At 41.8% G+C, this 17,131-nt stretch overlaps 1 protein-coding gene across 2 annotated transcripts in view; it reads left to right on the plus strand.

Annotated features, from left to right (window-relative positions):
* Positions 1 to 472: 472 nt before the first annotated feature.
* Positions 473 to 17,131, plus strand: part of GPC6 (glypican 6) — a 903,858-nt gene continuing 887,199 nt past the window's right edge. The window contains exon 1 of one of the 2 annotated variants that reach the window (XM_060769495.2): positions 473 to 1,244. In XM_060769495.2, the coding sequence (XP_060625478.2) occupies positions 1,076 to 1,244 (169 nt within the window). In that variant the 5' untranslated portion in view covers positions 473 to 1,075. The remainder of the gene's footprint in view (positions 1,245 to 17,131) is intronic. The other variant, XM_060769496.2, reaches the window with a different exon arrangement.

Here is a 17,131-nt window from a genome sequence, read left to right on the forward strand (position 1 = left end):
TGGTTGTGAGAATAATTCTCACCCAGTGCATGAGACCAGTCACTCCTGGAGAAACCAACCCAACTACCGAAGAGTCCAAGACTACTGTCACCTTCTTGTTGTGAACATCCTAACACGTGGCCACGTGAAGAAGATGGCAGAAGCCTTGCGTGGTGGAGGGGCTGAGTGTTCCCTGCACCCAAGGCCTCCAACTCCCCAAGTGGCCCCCTGAATGCTCACAGCACGGCCCTTTCCATCCACAGGTGAGCCTGTGCCAGAAAGGCTGCTTCTTCTTCTTCCTTCACCCTTAGTGGAGAGCTGTGTGAAAGCGTCGAATGTGTTGGGGAGGGGACCCCTCTGTCCTTGCCAGATTCTTCTCCTTTTTTTGGGGGGGGGGGGGGAATCCAATCCACCCCAGGTTTTCCTTCCCGCTCCTCGTGGTCCCTCGGAGTGGCAATGGGGAGCACGTTTCTCCCTCGCCGGCTGGCTGGCTGGCTCGCTCGCGCGGCGTGCGCGCGTCTCCGGCTCTGGCTTTTCAGGAGCTTGCTGCTGCTGCTGCTGCTGGCTGTGCTTCCCTTTCTGGCGAGCTTTCCCCTCGGCTCCTCTTCCAGGCGAGCCCTGCCCTTCCTGGATGCCTGCCTCCAGCCAGAGGCAAGCCCTCTCCGCGCCAGGCAAGCCCTCCACCAGCCCCGCTTGGCTGGGCGCCTCCAAGCGGGTTGGCTGCGGCGGCAGGGGCCACCTTGCCTTGACGGGGTGGGGGTGGGGGGCTCCAAACCAGCCTGTGGACTTTTAACAGGAGCCGATTAAGAAGAGGAGGAGGAGGAGGCAGAGGAGGCAGCCTCGGCGAGGAGGCGTGAGCCCGATGCTGTCCTCGAAGCCTCCCCTTCCCCAGTGGGCTGCTCAAACTTTGTCCGGGCGCGTCTCCTTTCGGGTGGGCTCTGTCGGAAGAGGCTGAAGAAGCCGGAGGATCGCGCTCCGTTTTGGATTGGACGCACGCCTTTTTGGGGAGCAAGTTGGACGAGGGAGAGGGGAAGGGGGAGGGAGGGGGTCTGGCAGCCCCCTTCTGCCTCTCGGGGTGGCTTCCCCAAAAGGGACCATGCTTCCTTGGGTCCGGGCGCAGCTTTGGGCTCTGCTGCTGCCGCTCCTGCTGCTCTGGCTGGTGGCCGCGGCGGCGGAGCTGAAGGCGCGCGGGTGCGGAGAGGTGCGCGAGGCGTACAAAGCCAAAGGATTCAGCCTGGTCAACATCCCCTATCAGGAAATCGCAGGTAAGGCGGGACATGCGGGGAAAAGAGGGGCGAGGGTGCCTATACGTGGCGCAAGGGGGGTGCCATGGCATGGCTTTGCCTCCCTCTTGGCTTCAGCCTCCCCCTTGGAGAGAGACAGAAACACGCGCTTTGCCCGGATCGTTTCCTTTCCACCTTCTCCGGGAAAACAGCCGTCGCTTCGGGAAGTTGAGGCTTATGAATTGCTTCATTGTACCGTTGAGCAATAGAGCATCCCTTCTCTCTCTCTCTCTCCCCCCCCCCCCCCCCATATATATATACGAATCAGAACGAATAAGGAAGGAGAAGAGAGGGCTGGCATTGCCAAGAGGTTCCTTCCTTCCCGCCACACTCTCTTTGGAGACCGACGTGAGAGAAGTTGTCCATCCCTGCAAGCTCTTAGTCCCTTTTAGGATTGGATGGCCATAGCTCAATGATATGGGGTCCCTGGGGTATGCCATTGGTGGTGGTGCAGTGGGTTAAACCCCTGTGCCGGCAGGACTGAAGACCAACAGGTCACACGTTCGAATGTGAGGAGAGGCGGATGAGCTCCCTCTGTCAGCTCCAGCTCCTCATGCAGGGACATGAGAGAAGCCTCCCACAAGGATGATAAAACATCAAATCATCCGTGTGTCCCCTGGCCAACGTCCTTGCAGACGGCCAATTCACTCACACCAGAAGCGACTTGCAGTTTCTCAGGTCGTTCCCGACACACACACACACACACACACACACACAATGGAAAAGGTGAAGCCACAACTTGCTTCTAGTCCTTCTTAAGATGCATCTCCACTATGCAGTTTGAGGCTGCTTGAACAAGTTCCCAATCCATTTTAGGATTGGATTACCATAGTTCAATGCTATGAGGTCCCTGGGATTTGTCATTGGTAGTCCTTAGCTGAAAAGGTGAAGCCACAACTCGCTTCTTGGCATCCATCTCCACAAGAAGGTTTGAGGTTGCTTGAACAAGTTCCTAATCCATTTTAGGATTTGATTGTCATGGCTCAATGCTATGGGGGGGGGGGGGGCTGGAATTTGTCATTGGCACTCCTTAGCCCAGTGTTTCTCAACCTGGGTGTTGGGGCCCTGGGGGTGTCAGTGGGGTCGCCAAAGTCCATCAGAAAACACAGTATGGTCATGCAGATTCTGTGTGGGAAGTTTGGCCCAATTCTATCCTTGGTGTGGTTCAGAATGCTCTTTGATTGTAAGTGAACTATGAATCCCAGCAGCTGCAATTACCAGATGTCAAGGTTTGTTTTCCCCAGACTCCACCAGAGTTCACATTTGGGCATATAAAGCATTCGTGTCAAGTTTGGTCCAGATCTATCATTGTTTGAGTCCACAGTGCTCTCTGGATGTAGGTGAACTATAACTCCCATACTCCAGGTCAATTCCCACCAAAGCCTTCCAGTATTTTTTCTTGGTCATGGGAGTTCTGTGTGCCAAAGTTAGTTCAATTCCATTGTTCTTTGGTTATAGGTGAACTATAAATCCCAGAAACTACAACTCTCAAATGACAAAATCAATCTCCCCTCCCCAACCCCAACAGTATTCAAATTAAGGCGTATTGTGTATTTTTGTACCAAATTTGGTCCAATGAATGATAATACGTCTTGCATATTGGATACTTACATTACAATTCATAACAGTAGCAAAATTACAGTTGTAAAGTAGCAATGAAAATAATTTTATGGTTGGGGGTCACCACAACATGAGGAACTGTACTAAGGGGTCACAGCATTAGGAAGGTTGAGAACCACTGCCTTAGCCGAAAAGGCGAAGCCACAACTCGCTTCTAGTCCTTCTTAGGATGCATCTCCACAACGCGGTTTGAGGCCGCTTGAACAAGTTCCCAGTCGCTTTTAGGGTTGGATTGCCATAGCTCAATGTGAGGGAATCCTGGGAGTTGTCCTTTGCGCTCTTCAATTAAAGACCTTTTTGAACCACAACTCTCATGATCCCAAAGCAGTGAGCCATGAGAGTTGAGAGTGGTCTCAAGCTGCATTCATTTTACAGCAATGTAGTTTTCCGGCGCTAAGGTGACTGAGATGGAAAAGATTGGCTTTCAGTCTGGAGAGAATAGATATGTGTCTTTCAGGTGTTTCAGGTTCAGTTTAAAGGTAGAGGGGGAAAATGTGGTGCCAGCACTAATTTAGCAGCACTGTTGTGGTCTTCTTGTCTCAGGGTAAGACTATTGTTTAGAAAATTATTCTTATTTTCTAGGAAATTATTCTTATTTGAATTCTACCTGGCAAGGTAACAAGAATTGCTAGCAGTTGCCTTGTGCCAGTAGAGTGTGCTCTGCTTCGTGTGGGATTCAGGCTTCCCTGTTAAGCACCTGTAAATCATGGAAGAAAGAATGGCTTCACCTGAGGGAAAGGGGTTGAAAATGCTGCACACCTGAAAGCTATAGTGTGAACTACAAGGAAAAAAAAATCCCCTTCTGACAAAGCTAGGAGAGAAATCTATTAAGCCCCCCCCCCCCTTTCCTTTCAAACCATAGCATGTCAGTGTTTCTGTGTACATTGCTGTAGCCCCAGCCTCTGTCCCCTTCCCACCCATTCATTAGACTACATCCTCACCTAGTATGTCTCAGAATGAGGGAGTTGTATTCTTCCCCACCTGAAAGATACAAGAGTTTTTAACTTGTGCCAAGTTGTAATCTGCTCAGAGCCCCCCTCCCCCCCCCCCGCCTTGGGGTGAGATAGGGCAGGATAGAAAAACAGTAAATACATACATACATACATAAAGGGAGTTGGAAACTCTTATAGCCTCCTAGGGTTGAATTTGTAAGGCTTATAAGAACAAAAAAGTATGTGTAAGAGAAAGAGGTGTGTGTGTGTGTATGTGTGAAGGGGAGTGCGTAAAGGAACAAGGGGTAGTTGTTCCAGCCTACCAGAGTGAAACTTGCTGCCTGTCAGTTTCAAGCTCTGAATTAAGCCATCCACTGAAAGGTCTCTCTAGTCTACTTCAATCCATGTCAAGTTTCATTCTGATTTGCTCCTCTCATACCTCCCTTTGGGCTGAGTTACACAATTAAATTGATAGCTAGCGTCTTTACTGGTGTGTATTAATCATCTTCAAGGCACCATAACAGCAACAACAAGAATAAATCCATTCTGAAAATTGAAATGAACTTCTGGGTTTAGAGTTAATATGGAGCCCTGCATGACTACTTGAGCTGCTCTGATTTTAAGGGGACTCAAGTACAATGGCCCGTTGTTGCTGTCTCTACCTATACTTTTAGGGCCAGGCTTGATGCAGTGTTAGTGGGCTAAATAAAAGCAATGTGTGTGTGTAGATAGCAATTGCGATCAGCACTGGAATCATGGGTGGACTGCTGTGGTCTGCTTTGGTGCTGTTGACACTTAGCCCTCAGGCTCCACAACCACTATTTACATTTTTTAGAAATGTGGGAGTTTCTGCATTTACTTTATATCCACAAAGCTGCATAGAATCCCACATTACCTACTTTGAACTGGGTTATATGGCAGTGTGGACCACCTGCCTTGATATTCTGGGTTATATGACTGTGAGAAAGCTTGACTTCTTAAAGCCCAGTTTCAGAACTAGATTATCATAAAGTAATATAAATAAATGCATTTGTTGAGAATATTTGGTGCATCTGGTTCCCAGGAAAGTCGCAATCATACAGCGCTGCATGTTCCTTCTATTTTGCATTCATTTTAAAGCAGTGGTACTCAAAGTGGTGGCCCATGACCTGTTATTAATCCATGAATTATTGGCTGTTGGTTTGTAGTGGGTTTATAGGAATTTGTGTCCCTTGCTATCATAGGGCACAAATATGGTGCTAATCTCTAGCATATTGTTATCCAGCCTCCCAAATCAGATAGCTTAAGTATTGATTTCAAGAAAGAAAGGAATGTGTTTTCAGTACTTCGAAGTGAAAATAGGTTTTTACACACAACTTATTTTTAGGCAGTTGAAACTATTGTATTCAGATACTGAGTCAATTATTCAGATTCTGGTATCTGAAGATGAACCAGCTCAGCCACAACTTTTCTATGTGATACTAATGTTAATGTCTTGAGTGTGAATGCTGAGTGAGGATAGAGCTTGAAAGAGGGTTTGTTTTTAAGTCTACATATCCTGTTATCCTAGAGAATACAGCTAGAGAACCGTGGAGAACCAACAGCCACACTGAGATCTTCTTGAGATAATCAATCCCCTCTTTGGCTTTCCTGATAGGAACTGATGGGAGTTATCATCCAGTAGTATGTTTCCTATCTTGGACTTCCATTGATAAGTCTTAATGTAAGCTAGGGCTGACTGAAAAGCATTACTGCAAGAGCTCAGATACTTGTGAAAATGCTTTATGCTTTACCCATTACAAAAAGGATAAGGTGAGAATTCTATCCATCAAATCCTTGCTAGCTATCTAGATTGTTGTTGATTTCTTGCCTATGTGTAAAGCTGCCTTGGGTCCCCTTTGGGGTGTGAAAGGCAGGGTACAAATATGGTAAATAATTGTGTGTGTGTGTGTGTGTGTGTATGACATTACAGAAAGGAACAAATTCAGGTGGTCTGATCATGAACTTCTGATTCTTTCCCAGCCTGAACTGGGTAACATGGATTTCCCAATGTAGTTGAGATGAAATATAGAGTTTCAGTTTTCACCAGCCTTCTGAAAAAAGTGCATACCATCCACTCTACCTAACCGAATGGCCCATCCTCATCACAAGAACAGAAGCACCATTATATGAAGTGGTATGAGAGCTGCTACAGGGCAAGAACAACTGCAGCCATATCACATTGGGTTAGGTGTAAATGAAGCTTTAATGAGGATAACTGACTTGTACCACTTGTGGAGCAAGAGCAGACAGAAAATGGAAAGCTATCTTAGGTGAGATTTTGTTTTAATTGGAAGAACCATATAGCAAAATTACTTAGGAGAAATTGGGGAATCTGGAAAGCAAAATAGTTGCTTCTTGAGACAAACAAGGATTTTTGAAGCCAGAAAGAAAAGTAACATGATAGTGAAGTGAAGAATTCTTTCTAGTAATTCTAAAGGCCTTGCTGTGCCTTTTTGAAAATTTTCCCCAAGTTGCTAATCAATTACATGAGAGCTCTTCTCCGACTGAGCCCAAGAGCCTCTGGGTTATTTTTTGTCAAGCTTTCTCTGGACTGACTATTATTTCATTTTAGGTCAGTGATGAATGGTTTCGGCTTTTCTCTACCTTATTTTGTAAAAAAAAAAAATGACCAGATATTACAGTTTGAATAACTCAGATGCCTCTTTACAAGTTTTCAGTGGAAAGTTTTATTGCTTTGTAGATGCTTGGAATCCCCTCCCCCCCCCCCCCCCCCCCCCCGGCCTGGGCGTGCAGATGGCGCTTAATGCAAAACTGGAGACCGAGAGAAAGAGAAGGAGATAACTTTAATATTAGCACCGTTACAGCAATACATAGCAGAGAAACTTATAATTAACCTTTGTTCTAAATAACTGTCAATCCCTCTCGAATCTAATAGCACTCCTTACTTTTGTCTTAATGCTTCAGTATCATTGTCTTCCCCTTTGATGTGTCTGCAATATGAAATTAGAAAAAAATCTGAATAATTTTCACTATTTTACAAAGGTATGTTGCTCAATTATTTAGGAGTGGGTTGACAGGCCAGTAGGCCATGATGCCATATATGGTTTTACTGTATGTGTATGTTTTGTATGTTTTGCATGTTTTGATATGGTCAAAATTGACTAATCAATAAAGAATTGTATATATGTACAAAGGTATGACTAGTTCTGTGAGTTTAACTTAAAGCGACCCTCATTTATGGCAGCAGTTTAATAGTCAATGCATTTGAAAGTTCAGTTGATTGAAGGGGCAGTATTGGTTCGCATTCTTTTCTGTAGGTGCTTTGTTTGAAAACAAAACTAATTTGGAAAAGGCACCGTGGAATGCAATATTGTGACAATCTTTTTGTCACCATCCCCGAGAAACTACTGTAACCAATCTAAAGAGTTAATAAAAATTATGATCGGTCTGATTTTTACTGTTTCTTATACACATCTACTTATTTTGGCAAAGTTTTCTTCTGAAACTAAATACCAGATTTCAGAAGATCGTGACAAAGTCTGAGTATAGAAAAACACCAAATAGTAGTGACTGACTTACATTGAACATAGAGTTCTATATTTGGCATATTCAGAGCTCACATTTTAAAAAATTAATCACTTTATTAAACAAGAGTGATGGAACAGATTAATTCATAACTTTGAAATTGGGGTAGAAATGGGCTAAGGAGAACATTGCAGAGAAATGAGTTGAGAAGAATGAGTCAAATGAATGACTATGTTGAAATTCGATCGGTCAGCTTTTCACAAAATAATAACTTGAATTTATGGTGTCAGCCTAAAATAAGGGCAGGTTTATTGCATGCCACTAATTTTCACATGAAAAGTATATTGGAGATGTGTAATATATATCACACTTCAATTGTTACTAGAATATGTTTGCTATTATTTGTCACTTAGGAGCACAACTCTGTCATATCAAGGACATATGTTCTTACCATTCAGATTTGCAGGACCAAGCACATGTAGAAGGACTGTAATTGATCTTTTCTGTAAACTCCCTTGAGTATTGAACTGAACTACTTCTTTTGCATGAACATTTTAAACTGTATTTGACATTTTATGTCCTGATATTAAATATATATCTGGTTTAATTTTTTTTTAAAAATCCACAATGTTTACTAACTTGACTAACATATTTCCTTCTCAGAAAATTGTTTAGAAAGCACAGCAGTCATATGACAACAAACCTACTACTTTGTCATTCCATTATATGGGTGGTAAATTGCTAAGTGTAACTTTTTTTGCACCGGCTAGCAAATTTTGGAATAGAACACATACATCTAAATCTGTTTGGGGATTTGCATGCACACAAAATGTGCAGTGTTGCAAATTTCTTTAGAGTATTGGATGCACTGGCAATATTTCCATTATATGATGTCTGTACGCTGGTCTCTTGACTCTTACCTACGGTAATGTGGATGGGGAAAAAATTGACACCATGGGTGGTAGAATAGATTGCTAACAGAAAAAAGGCATCTATATCCATGTAACTCAGAATGGTATTCTTTCTTGCATCATTGATCCACAGAACATTAACTCTGAAATTAAATCAAATTATGTGTAAAATATTAGTCTTCCATATGTTCATTCTTTCAAACCATTTGAGGATTATAGAATTGGTATACTGCAATTCTCTAATTTAAGACATGTCGGGAATTCTGTTTTTAGAACTAGTGATATTTTGGGCATGTCTTTAGTGATCACAAAGACCAAAAGGTCCTAAAATGTGTTCCTCTTTTTTCCAGTGTTATTGTTGAGATCCATATACATGTTGTTTATCCCAGAAAATCTTGTGACAGCTCCTGCCACAGTGAGAGACTTATTATACCAACTTCCCAGGTTGGTTTGTTTTAGCATAATATTAAATCAGAAGACAGTCAGTGTGGTGTGGGGGTTTGAGTGTTGGATTAGGGCACTGGGAGATGGTTCAAAAACCCACTTGGACATGGAAACCTACTGGGTGACCAAGGGAAATCATATTCTCTCCATTTTGAATAAATTCTGCCAACAATACCCCCATGACGTAGGTTTGACTAAGACCACAATAAATCAGACATACCTTCAAGGCACACCATAATAAACATGAATAGGAAAGAAAAGTAACAACATCTGGAACTTTTCAGTCAGTCCTGGATACAGTCTATGATCGACTGAAACTAGACCTACTAGTGCAATTCTTGGACTTTCTTCATGATTAAAATCATGAGAATCTTGCTACTGAAAGGAAGCCTACTAAATCAAAAAGAAGGAAGGTACAGATATTTTTCTGGAAGTACTTTCACTAAAGGTGGAGTGCATACTTGGTGTACCAACATCTCAGAATCTTCAGTCCCTTGAATCTCCAGCTAAATGATGAGAAAAGTTTCTGCCTGAATCTTTGGAAACTACTATCATTTGCTATAGACAATATTTTATATACCTATTGCTTTTCTATAGCTGCCCCATAACACAGAATCTCTGAATAACTCACAAAGCAAATGCAAAATTACATAAACCCATGATCATTGAACTTAATACAAAGCGAATCAAAACAATTTGAAAGTTAAGGGTTGTATTTATTGCTGGTCCTTCAGAAGTTACATTGCAACTTCAAATTCTTTTTCAGATATTAGGAACAGCATAAAAATCTCATCTATAAGGGATACTGTTGCAGGAATTATTTTTTTTTTCTTAACAGGCAGGAATTGGGGACATAGTGAGGTGTATCTCTAGTCCATACTGTATTATGCCTCTGGTGCAATGTCAAAACAGGGTGCACAGACAGACTGTTTAAAGTCAATATTAAGAGCCTGCTGTTTTCTACTATGTAACCCCTTTGTTTGAAGAAGGATGACTTCAAGTGTAAGGAAATATAGAAGCATTCCCATACACACACTCTACACAAATTGGAAGTTTAATTCATTTAAGAATTGCTGGTTTTCTCCATCTCATATAATTAATTTTAACATAGATTTGCCTGTGATTGATTAAGGTAACTAGGAATACTGATTCAAACTATGCAAAACTATTTTGAGGTAGATGTGTACATTTACTGGATTGACCTTGAGGGAGGTGAAGGCCGACAGGGAGCTCTGGTGTGGGCTGATCCGTGAGGTCACGAAGAGTCAGAAATGACTGAACGAATGAACAACAACAACAACAACACTGTACATTTACTATTTATGTTGTGAGAGCTGGGTGTGGGTGAGCTTGTCTTTTTGTACAGTGTCATAAAAGACATTCAACAGTTTTTCCAAGACTCATTGCACCCCATTCTAGAGTAAATAACATCTATTTAACTTTTTTTAAGGGTTCAGTTTAGTCAGAAGCAAACTCTATGGGTTTTACAAGTGGTAACTTTACCTTTGCACAAGAGTGGTGCATTTATATCTCAGCAGATGTATGTTAATTGCAAATGTTAATGGTCCATGGAGTTTTCAGTGAATAGCTTCTGGGGGCTACATGTTCCTCTCTGACTCAGGGGAGAACATTGCTGGTCATGCAAATGAGAACATTCATATTTTCATTTCCCCCCCCCCCCCAAAAAAAAACCCCTTCTCCCTGTCTTGTGAGATAAGGAGGGTGGCCTATATAGAAAGCAAAAACCAAGAATCCAAACCTTCATGAACACATGTGCTTTCTATCAAGACAAGTGTGCCGCTATACCAAGCATGGGCCAATTTTGGATCTCCAGGTGTTCTGGACTTCAACTCCCAGAAATCCCAGCCAGCTTACTGGCTGTTAGGAATTGGGAATTGAAGTCCAAAATACCTGGAAGGCCAAAGTTTGCCCATGCCTGAGCTACACTTAGAATGAATGCAGTTTGACTGCATTTAACTGCCATGGTTCAATGTGATGGAATCATGAGAGTTGTAGTTTTTCATGGCTTTTAGCTTTCAAAGAGTGTTGGCGACTCTCCAAAATGCATATTCCTGAGTATCTCATGGTTTTGTAGCTCTCTGGATAGAGGAATCTGGGTCTGATTCAGCCTGATTTACTGTCCAGGGTGCACATTGTCACCATCATTCTTTCTCTGCACCCATCAGTACAGGGAAAGAGAAGAGATTGTGGCTGTGTTGCCACTGTAACTACTCCTAGCAAGTTATAGAGCTCCATTCAAGCTCCTGACTGTCTATCATGGGCACCTCTGCTGATGTCAGAATAGGGCACCCGTGCAACCAGCAAGGAGGAGAGATCACCACTCTTCTTCTTGCTAGTAATGTGGGTGCCCCATTCCAGAAGAGGTGCCCACAATGGCCAGAAGATTAGCTGAAGCTCTTGGTTGGTCAGGCTTTGTGGCAGTATGGAGAAGGTGAGATGCAGGATGCTCTGGATTCAGCACAAACCAGTGGGGGCAGACAGTGGCCCCATACTGTGTTGAATCCAGTGATATTCCAGGGCAGATTTACATTGGATTAAAGTGCCCACAAAGAAGAAAATGCCAAATCTCTGTAGGAGGAGTGTGCAGTTCTTGATTTACTTCCTCTGGAGACTGCTCAATTCTTTTGGCTAAAGCTGTGAAGCTTCTCCAGGACTTGCAGGTAAAACAAAATGAACAGAATGCTTGAATAAATTGACCTTTGGTCTGAGATGGTGAGCATCCTACTCAATATAAATTGTTGAGATATTGTTTCAATAATCGTTAAGAAAGGCTATTGAAAAACAAAAATAAAATCATTATAGTTTGTTCTATATATAACTCAAAATTTGCATATTAGGTTGTTGAGAGAATATCAGTTTTCTCCACTCCATTCTATTTAAAAAAAAACCAAAACATTTCTAGACATTTTGTTCTTACAAGGAGAAAAACAAGAGGTTAGTTTAGAGAAGAGCAATATTGCACTTGCATTGTCCTTGTGGGCTTTGCATAGACATTTGATCTCAAACTTTCTGAACTAGATAGAGCTTTGCTCTGATCTAGCAAACCTTATCCAGTGTTTCTGAAACTGAGCATCATCATAGGATTGTATTTGCTTCTTCCTCTTTCCAAAGAGCAACATGGGTTCTGCCCAATGCTAGTTCTCACACCTCACATATTGTGTTGCAGTTATTTTCAATCAGTGGTGGGAAGGTTAGGATTATTAAACCTGCAGTAGTCTGTTCATCATTTAGCACCACCACTTTGCTTCTTTTTCATCCTTGAGTGTATTATATACTCTTCCAGGGACCTGGTGATGTTCAGGCACCTAAGAGGTCAAGCACTGTGTTAAAAGCTTGGTCATTCATTTTATACGTTTGCAATAAAGAATATATTAATTTCATTTATATTACCACTTGGCTCTCATAAAAGGCCAGTTTCGGTTGAATGTACAATTACTTGCAAATGGCAAGTCTTATAACAAGTCATCAACAATAAAAGCTTTTTCTGGGCAATTTGTTTTAAAAATTACCACCTGCCGTTCTCTTGACTGACTCTGTGGACCCTGCCGGATCACCCAGCTCGCTTTTAAAATATATATCTTTATTTTATTTTTCCAGCAAAGGGCAGAACACTATGCACACTAATTTTAGTTTCTGCATTGTAAAGTAAGGATTCGTGTAATTACATTAAGGCTTTCAGTTGAAATAACAAGCTGTGTACTTAAAACTCCATTATGGTGCTAAAGGATCAGTGGTCATGTTTCCAGCATAGTGAAGTCACATTTTCACTGAAATATAAGCCTTCAGATTACCATTACTACCTACTTCAGCAGTTTCTCCATTTGAATAATTAGGTTATCCTATGTAGAACCAGGGGTTCAGACCCCAGCAGAATGTCAAGGAACTGACTCGGGAGCCTCACTGTCTGTATTGCCAGACAGTCAAGCAATTGCTCACTCTCCATCATATAGCGGCAGTGTTGCAATAGATGGTTAAAAGGCAGTATTGTATTCCAGGAAGCTCTGGAATGATCTTGGATTTTGGAAGGCGCAGACAGCCCAATCCACTCTCTACATCTTCAGCTGCTGCATCAAAAGCAACAAGCAGCTCCCTGCAAGGTGTGTCCTGGTGATGTTGCTTTAAACAGAGGCTGGATGGCCATCTCTTTAAGACAGCTTTGATTGTGTTCTTCTGACTGGTAGTGAGTCAGATTCAATGGCCCTTGTGATCTCTTCCAGCTCTATGATTCTATGTCACAAAAGGGCTCCCAGCCATGTGAATAGAAATTGGATGTTGGCAGCTGCTAGTTGATGACCGCAAAGAGCCCACATAGTCATATGGATGGCAGATGGCCCAGAAATGCTCCAAGGCTGCATTAGAGCACCTCTGTGGTGATTTAACTTGGATTAATTGGACAAGTGTAGACACAATCTACATCTCTGATCTGGAGCCCTGATTTACCTGTTTCCAGTAGTAGTTGTTTCATAACAGATAATAATAATAATAATAATAATAATAATAATAATACAACAACAACAACAACAACAATACACTTTATTTATATTCTGCTTTATCTCCCCAGAGGGACTCAGAGCAGATTACAGTACACAGAAAGGCAAACATTAAATGCCCTTTTGAACAATGGCATACAATGCACAGATAAGGTAAAGGACCTTACCCTTTTTTCCATCTCCAGTGTCTGGAGGCAATACTCAACTTCTGACCATGGGGAGGTGCTCTTGTTCCATTTTCCATGCCAAAGGAGTCTTGCTTTCTGTAGACGGCATTCGGTCCATCATAGGAATATTTAAAGTTAAAGTGAAAGTTGAAAGTGCAATGACCCAGGACTGTTTACAACAATGGTTATGTTACTGTATGATAGGTGATGTTATTTTCTGTGATCTGTTTAATAATGTTTAATGTTTCATTAGGGTAAGGTCAATTTTAATGTTTTATACTGTTTTTATCAATGACATTAAATTGTTGCCAACACTGTGAACCACCCTGAGTCCTCTTTGGGGTTGAGAAGGGCGGTATACAAACACCACGAATAAACAATATATAAATAAATCTCCAATATTTTTGCCGGCATGTGGGGTACCCTTTTACCTTCCTGCCAAGGTGGTACCTATTGCTCTACTTGCACTGCATGCTTTCAAACTGCTAGGCTGACAGAAATTTGGACTGACAATTGGGAGCTCACCCCAACTTGAAGCTTCAAGCTGTTGACCCTCCGGTCAGCAGCTTTTCCTGCAGCTAGTGGCTATAATTGCTGTGCTACCATACCCCCATAATTCAGGTATTCAGGTTTTAGTCTAAGGACATCATCACACTGACCAAATCAAGTGTCCTAAGATGCTTCCACATGCTTTAGGATGGAGCCCCACACCTGCCATCACACAATGTTGTGTAACTTCTGGAAGAAGTCCTGCCCCCAATTGGGGTGGAAGCATCCTTGGACACTTCTCTCCAAACACGGGAACCAGCACACTTCTGCCGGGTTGGGCAACGGAATCACCCTTCATGCCTGTCATTTTGCTGCACTGGCTGGCAAAACAGCATGAGGAGGAAAGGGCTCTCCATGTGATAAGATTGTAATACTACTGGTTAGGCAATTGGTATATCTATGTCTAGCCTTTCCTTTAGTTAGTTCAAAGTGGCTCTGTTGTTTTCCATATTATTTCTGTAGTGATCATGTGAGGTTGGCTAGGCTGAGATAGTATACCTACCTGGGCTGTCCAGTGAGGTTATTTTAATCTGTTATATGTTATGTTCACAACAAGCTTGAACAATGTCTTTTTTGTGTCTTGGTTCTGTGGGAAAATACATAGTATAGCATCAAACACAACTTGGAACTTTGCTTTCTTCAGAGGATTCTGGAATTCTTTATACGTCTCTTTAGAGATAACTGCGTAACATCTGTTCCTGAAGAAATCCTGGAACTTGTAGTTATCTCAGCAAAATTACATATGCCTTCTGTAAACAATGGCTCCTAGGAGGAAATAAGGATGATCTATTTCTGAATTAATATCTTATGTCAGGCCACTTCTTGTATCATCTGTGTATGACACAGAATAATCGGGTGTCCAGTTTTTGCATGCTTCCTGCTTTGTTCCCCTCTGTACAAATGAGGCAAGCATTTCCAAACATAATGGATATATTTCCATTTCTCTGTGCATAGACTAAAAAGAAATGTGTCTCTTTTTCCGAGTTGCTTCTTTTCTTAAACAGCAGTGTTGCTTTTCAGACCTGTGAGGAGTACATTTTCCAGTTTGAAAAGAGATTGAATACTGTCAGTAACTTTCATGCTTCCATCAAAGCTGGCACAATAGTTCTTGTAATGCATTACATGCCACATCAAGCCTAAGTTTTCATGGTCTTCACTTTCTTTTTCATCAACATATTGAGAGCAGCTCTATAAACACACTGAGTTAAATCAGTTTCTCACTATCAAGTAAAGTAGACACATTGAATTAATGGGAACATAGTAATAAAACTAATTGTGACTATTATTTAAGTCATTTCCAACTTGAGTCAACCCTAAGAGGAACCTATCACAGGTTTATCTTAGCAAGATTTGTTTAGAAGCGTTTTGTCTTTCCCACCCTCTGAGGCTGAAAGAGTATAATCTTGTTCAAGATCATCCAGGCTCTTATACACTGCCATATAATCCAGATTATCAAATTACATTATACACATTATCTACTTTGAATTGAATTATATGAGTCCGCACTGCCATATATTCCAGTTCAAAACAGATAATCTGGATTTTATATGGCAGTGTAGAAGGTGCCCAGTGGGTATCAATGACCTAGTAGGGATTTGAACCCTGGTCTCCAAAGTCCTCACTGAATGCTCAAACCACTACACCACTTACATAAATCCAATGGGTCTACTCTAGTTGTGAATGAGAAGCGGATCAAGGTCTCAGGCTACAGAATGAACAATCCCTGTTGATTCCATGGTTTTATCAAGGTAAGACACATGATTAGTGCTAAAATTTGTCCCATGGCAATAGCTTTGTTACTTTTGCTCCTTTCTTTGTGTTCAGTCAGGATCCACATGTTATAGAGATACATGGCAGGCCTACATGATGCAAGTAGTGCTACCCAACCTATTGAATTTGGACAGTGCAAGGTTTTGTTCATGTCTTGTTTTCCAAAAGCAAACAAAATTACCATAGTTACTTGTTAACCCTTTGCTGTACTTTATATTTTTAATTGGTTTGAGGTTTTTATCAACGTGTACAGCTTTGAGTGCAATCCAGAATTCTAAAATCCTTTTGTAAGTAGCAGCAATGATAATCATAATCATATTTATTTATATCCCACCCCATTTCCCTGGAGGAATGCCTTTTTTAAAGAAACAGATTGAGAGATCTGAAGAAAAAAAATAGAACCCTCCTCAACAGAAATTATTGAAAAGTGTACTAACCTGGCAAAGGTTACAATTTTAAGCAGGTTTAGCTACAATTAACTTCTAGAAATAAGTGAGGCTTATTTCCATGTAAACACATGGGTCTTTGGCATTCACTGGGATTTAGATCAAGGACCTCTTCTCTTCTACTAGAGCACTTCTAGGTATCACCAAATCATGGGTTTTAAACAGAGGCAAAATCCTGGGACTTCAGAAGAGGTCCACATACAGATCTGTTGGTCCCAGGATTTCTGCCTCCGTTGTCCAGTCTTGATGCTTTGTTGCAAGATTTAGAGGCTCGCAAGATGGCTACCACGAGAATTATACCAGGAACTTTGGCTTTAAAAAAACCCCTCAAGATGCAGATATGCGGGTATGTGGAGAATCCCTGGTCAAATTACTGTAAAAGTTTCGTTCTTTGTCCTGGCCAGAGAAACTGTGCCCTCCAGATGTTTCATGAAGTATCTGCCACACAAACAAAGTTTATGGGGTAGGGCCACTTCTGCCCCAAGTCACCACTACACAATCAAAGAGGAACACATACTTTCAAGCCAGGAACAGAACTTTGTCCTTATTTGTACTTTTTAGAGTCTGTCTTCCTGGCCATCTGTCCAGATAGATTTGGTTATGTACTTGTGGCATCAAACATCAGGGTGCTGTCTCTTGGTTATTTATGGCTGTTCCTGATTGCTCTTTTTGTGAAAAGATGTAGAACTAGGGGGTCACAACTTTATCCTGGCCAGAGAAAATGTGCCCTTCACATGTTTCATGAAGTTTCTGGAACACAAACAAAGTTTTTACCTTACACTCTAATGTCACCTTCTTTTTTAGGAACTGACCAATCAGGAACAAACATCTAAAAGCTGGGAACAAACCCACATTAAAAATTGCACGATTTGCAGAGACATTTGAACTTGCAAAGATCTGCATATTCCGCTGAAAATCGCGATTTCCACACCTGGAAATATCACAGTTTTTGCCTTTTGTAGTGATTGCATCTGGGTTTACAGGGATTGGTTTCTGGCCACCATCCTGTTTG

Source organism: Anolis sagrei, chromosome 3, assembly GCF_037176765.1.
Source record: "Anolis sagrei isolate rAnoSag1 chromosome 3, rAnoSag1.mat, whole genome shotgun sequence".
NCBI lineage: Eukaryota > Metazoa > Chordata > Lepidosauria > Squamata > Dactyloidae > Anolis > Anolis sagrei.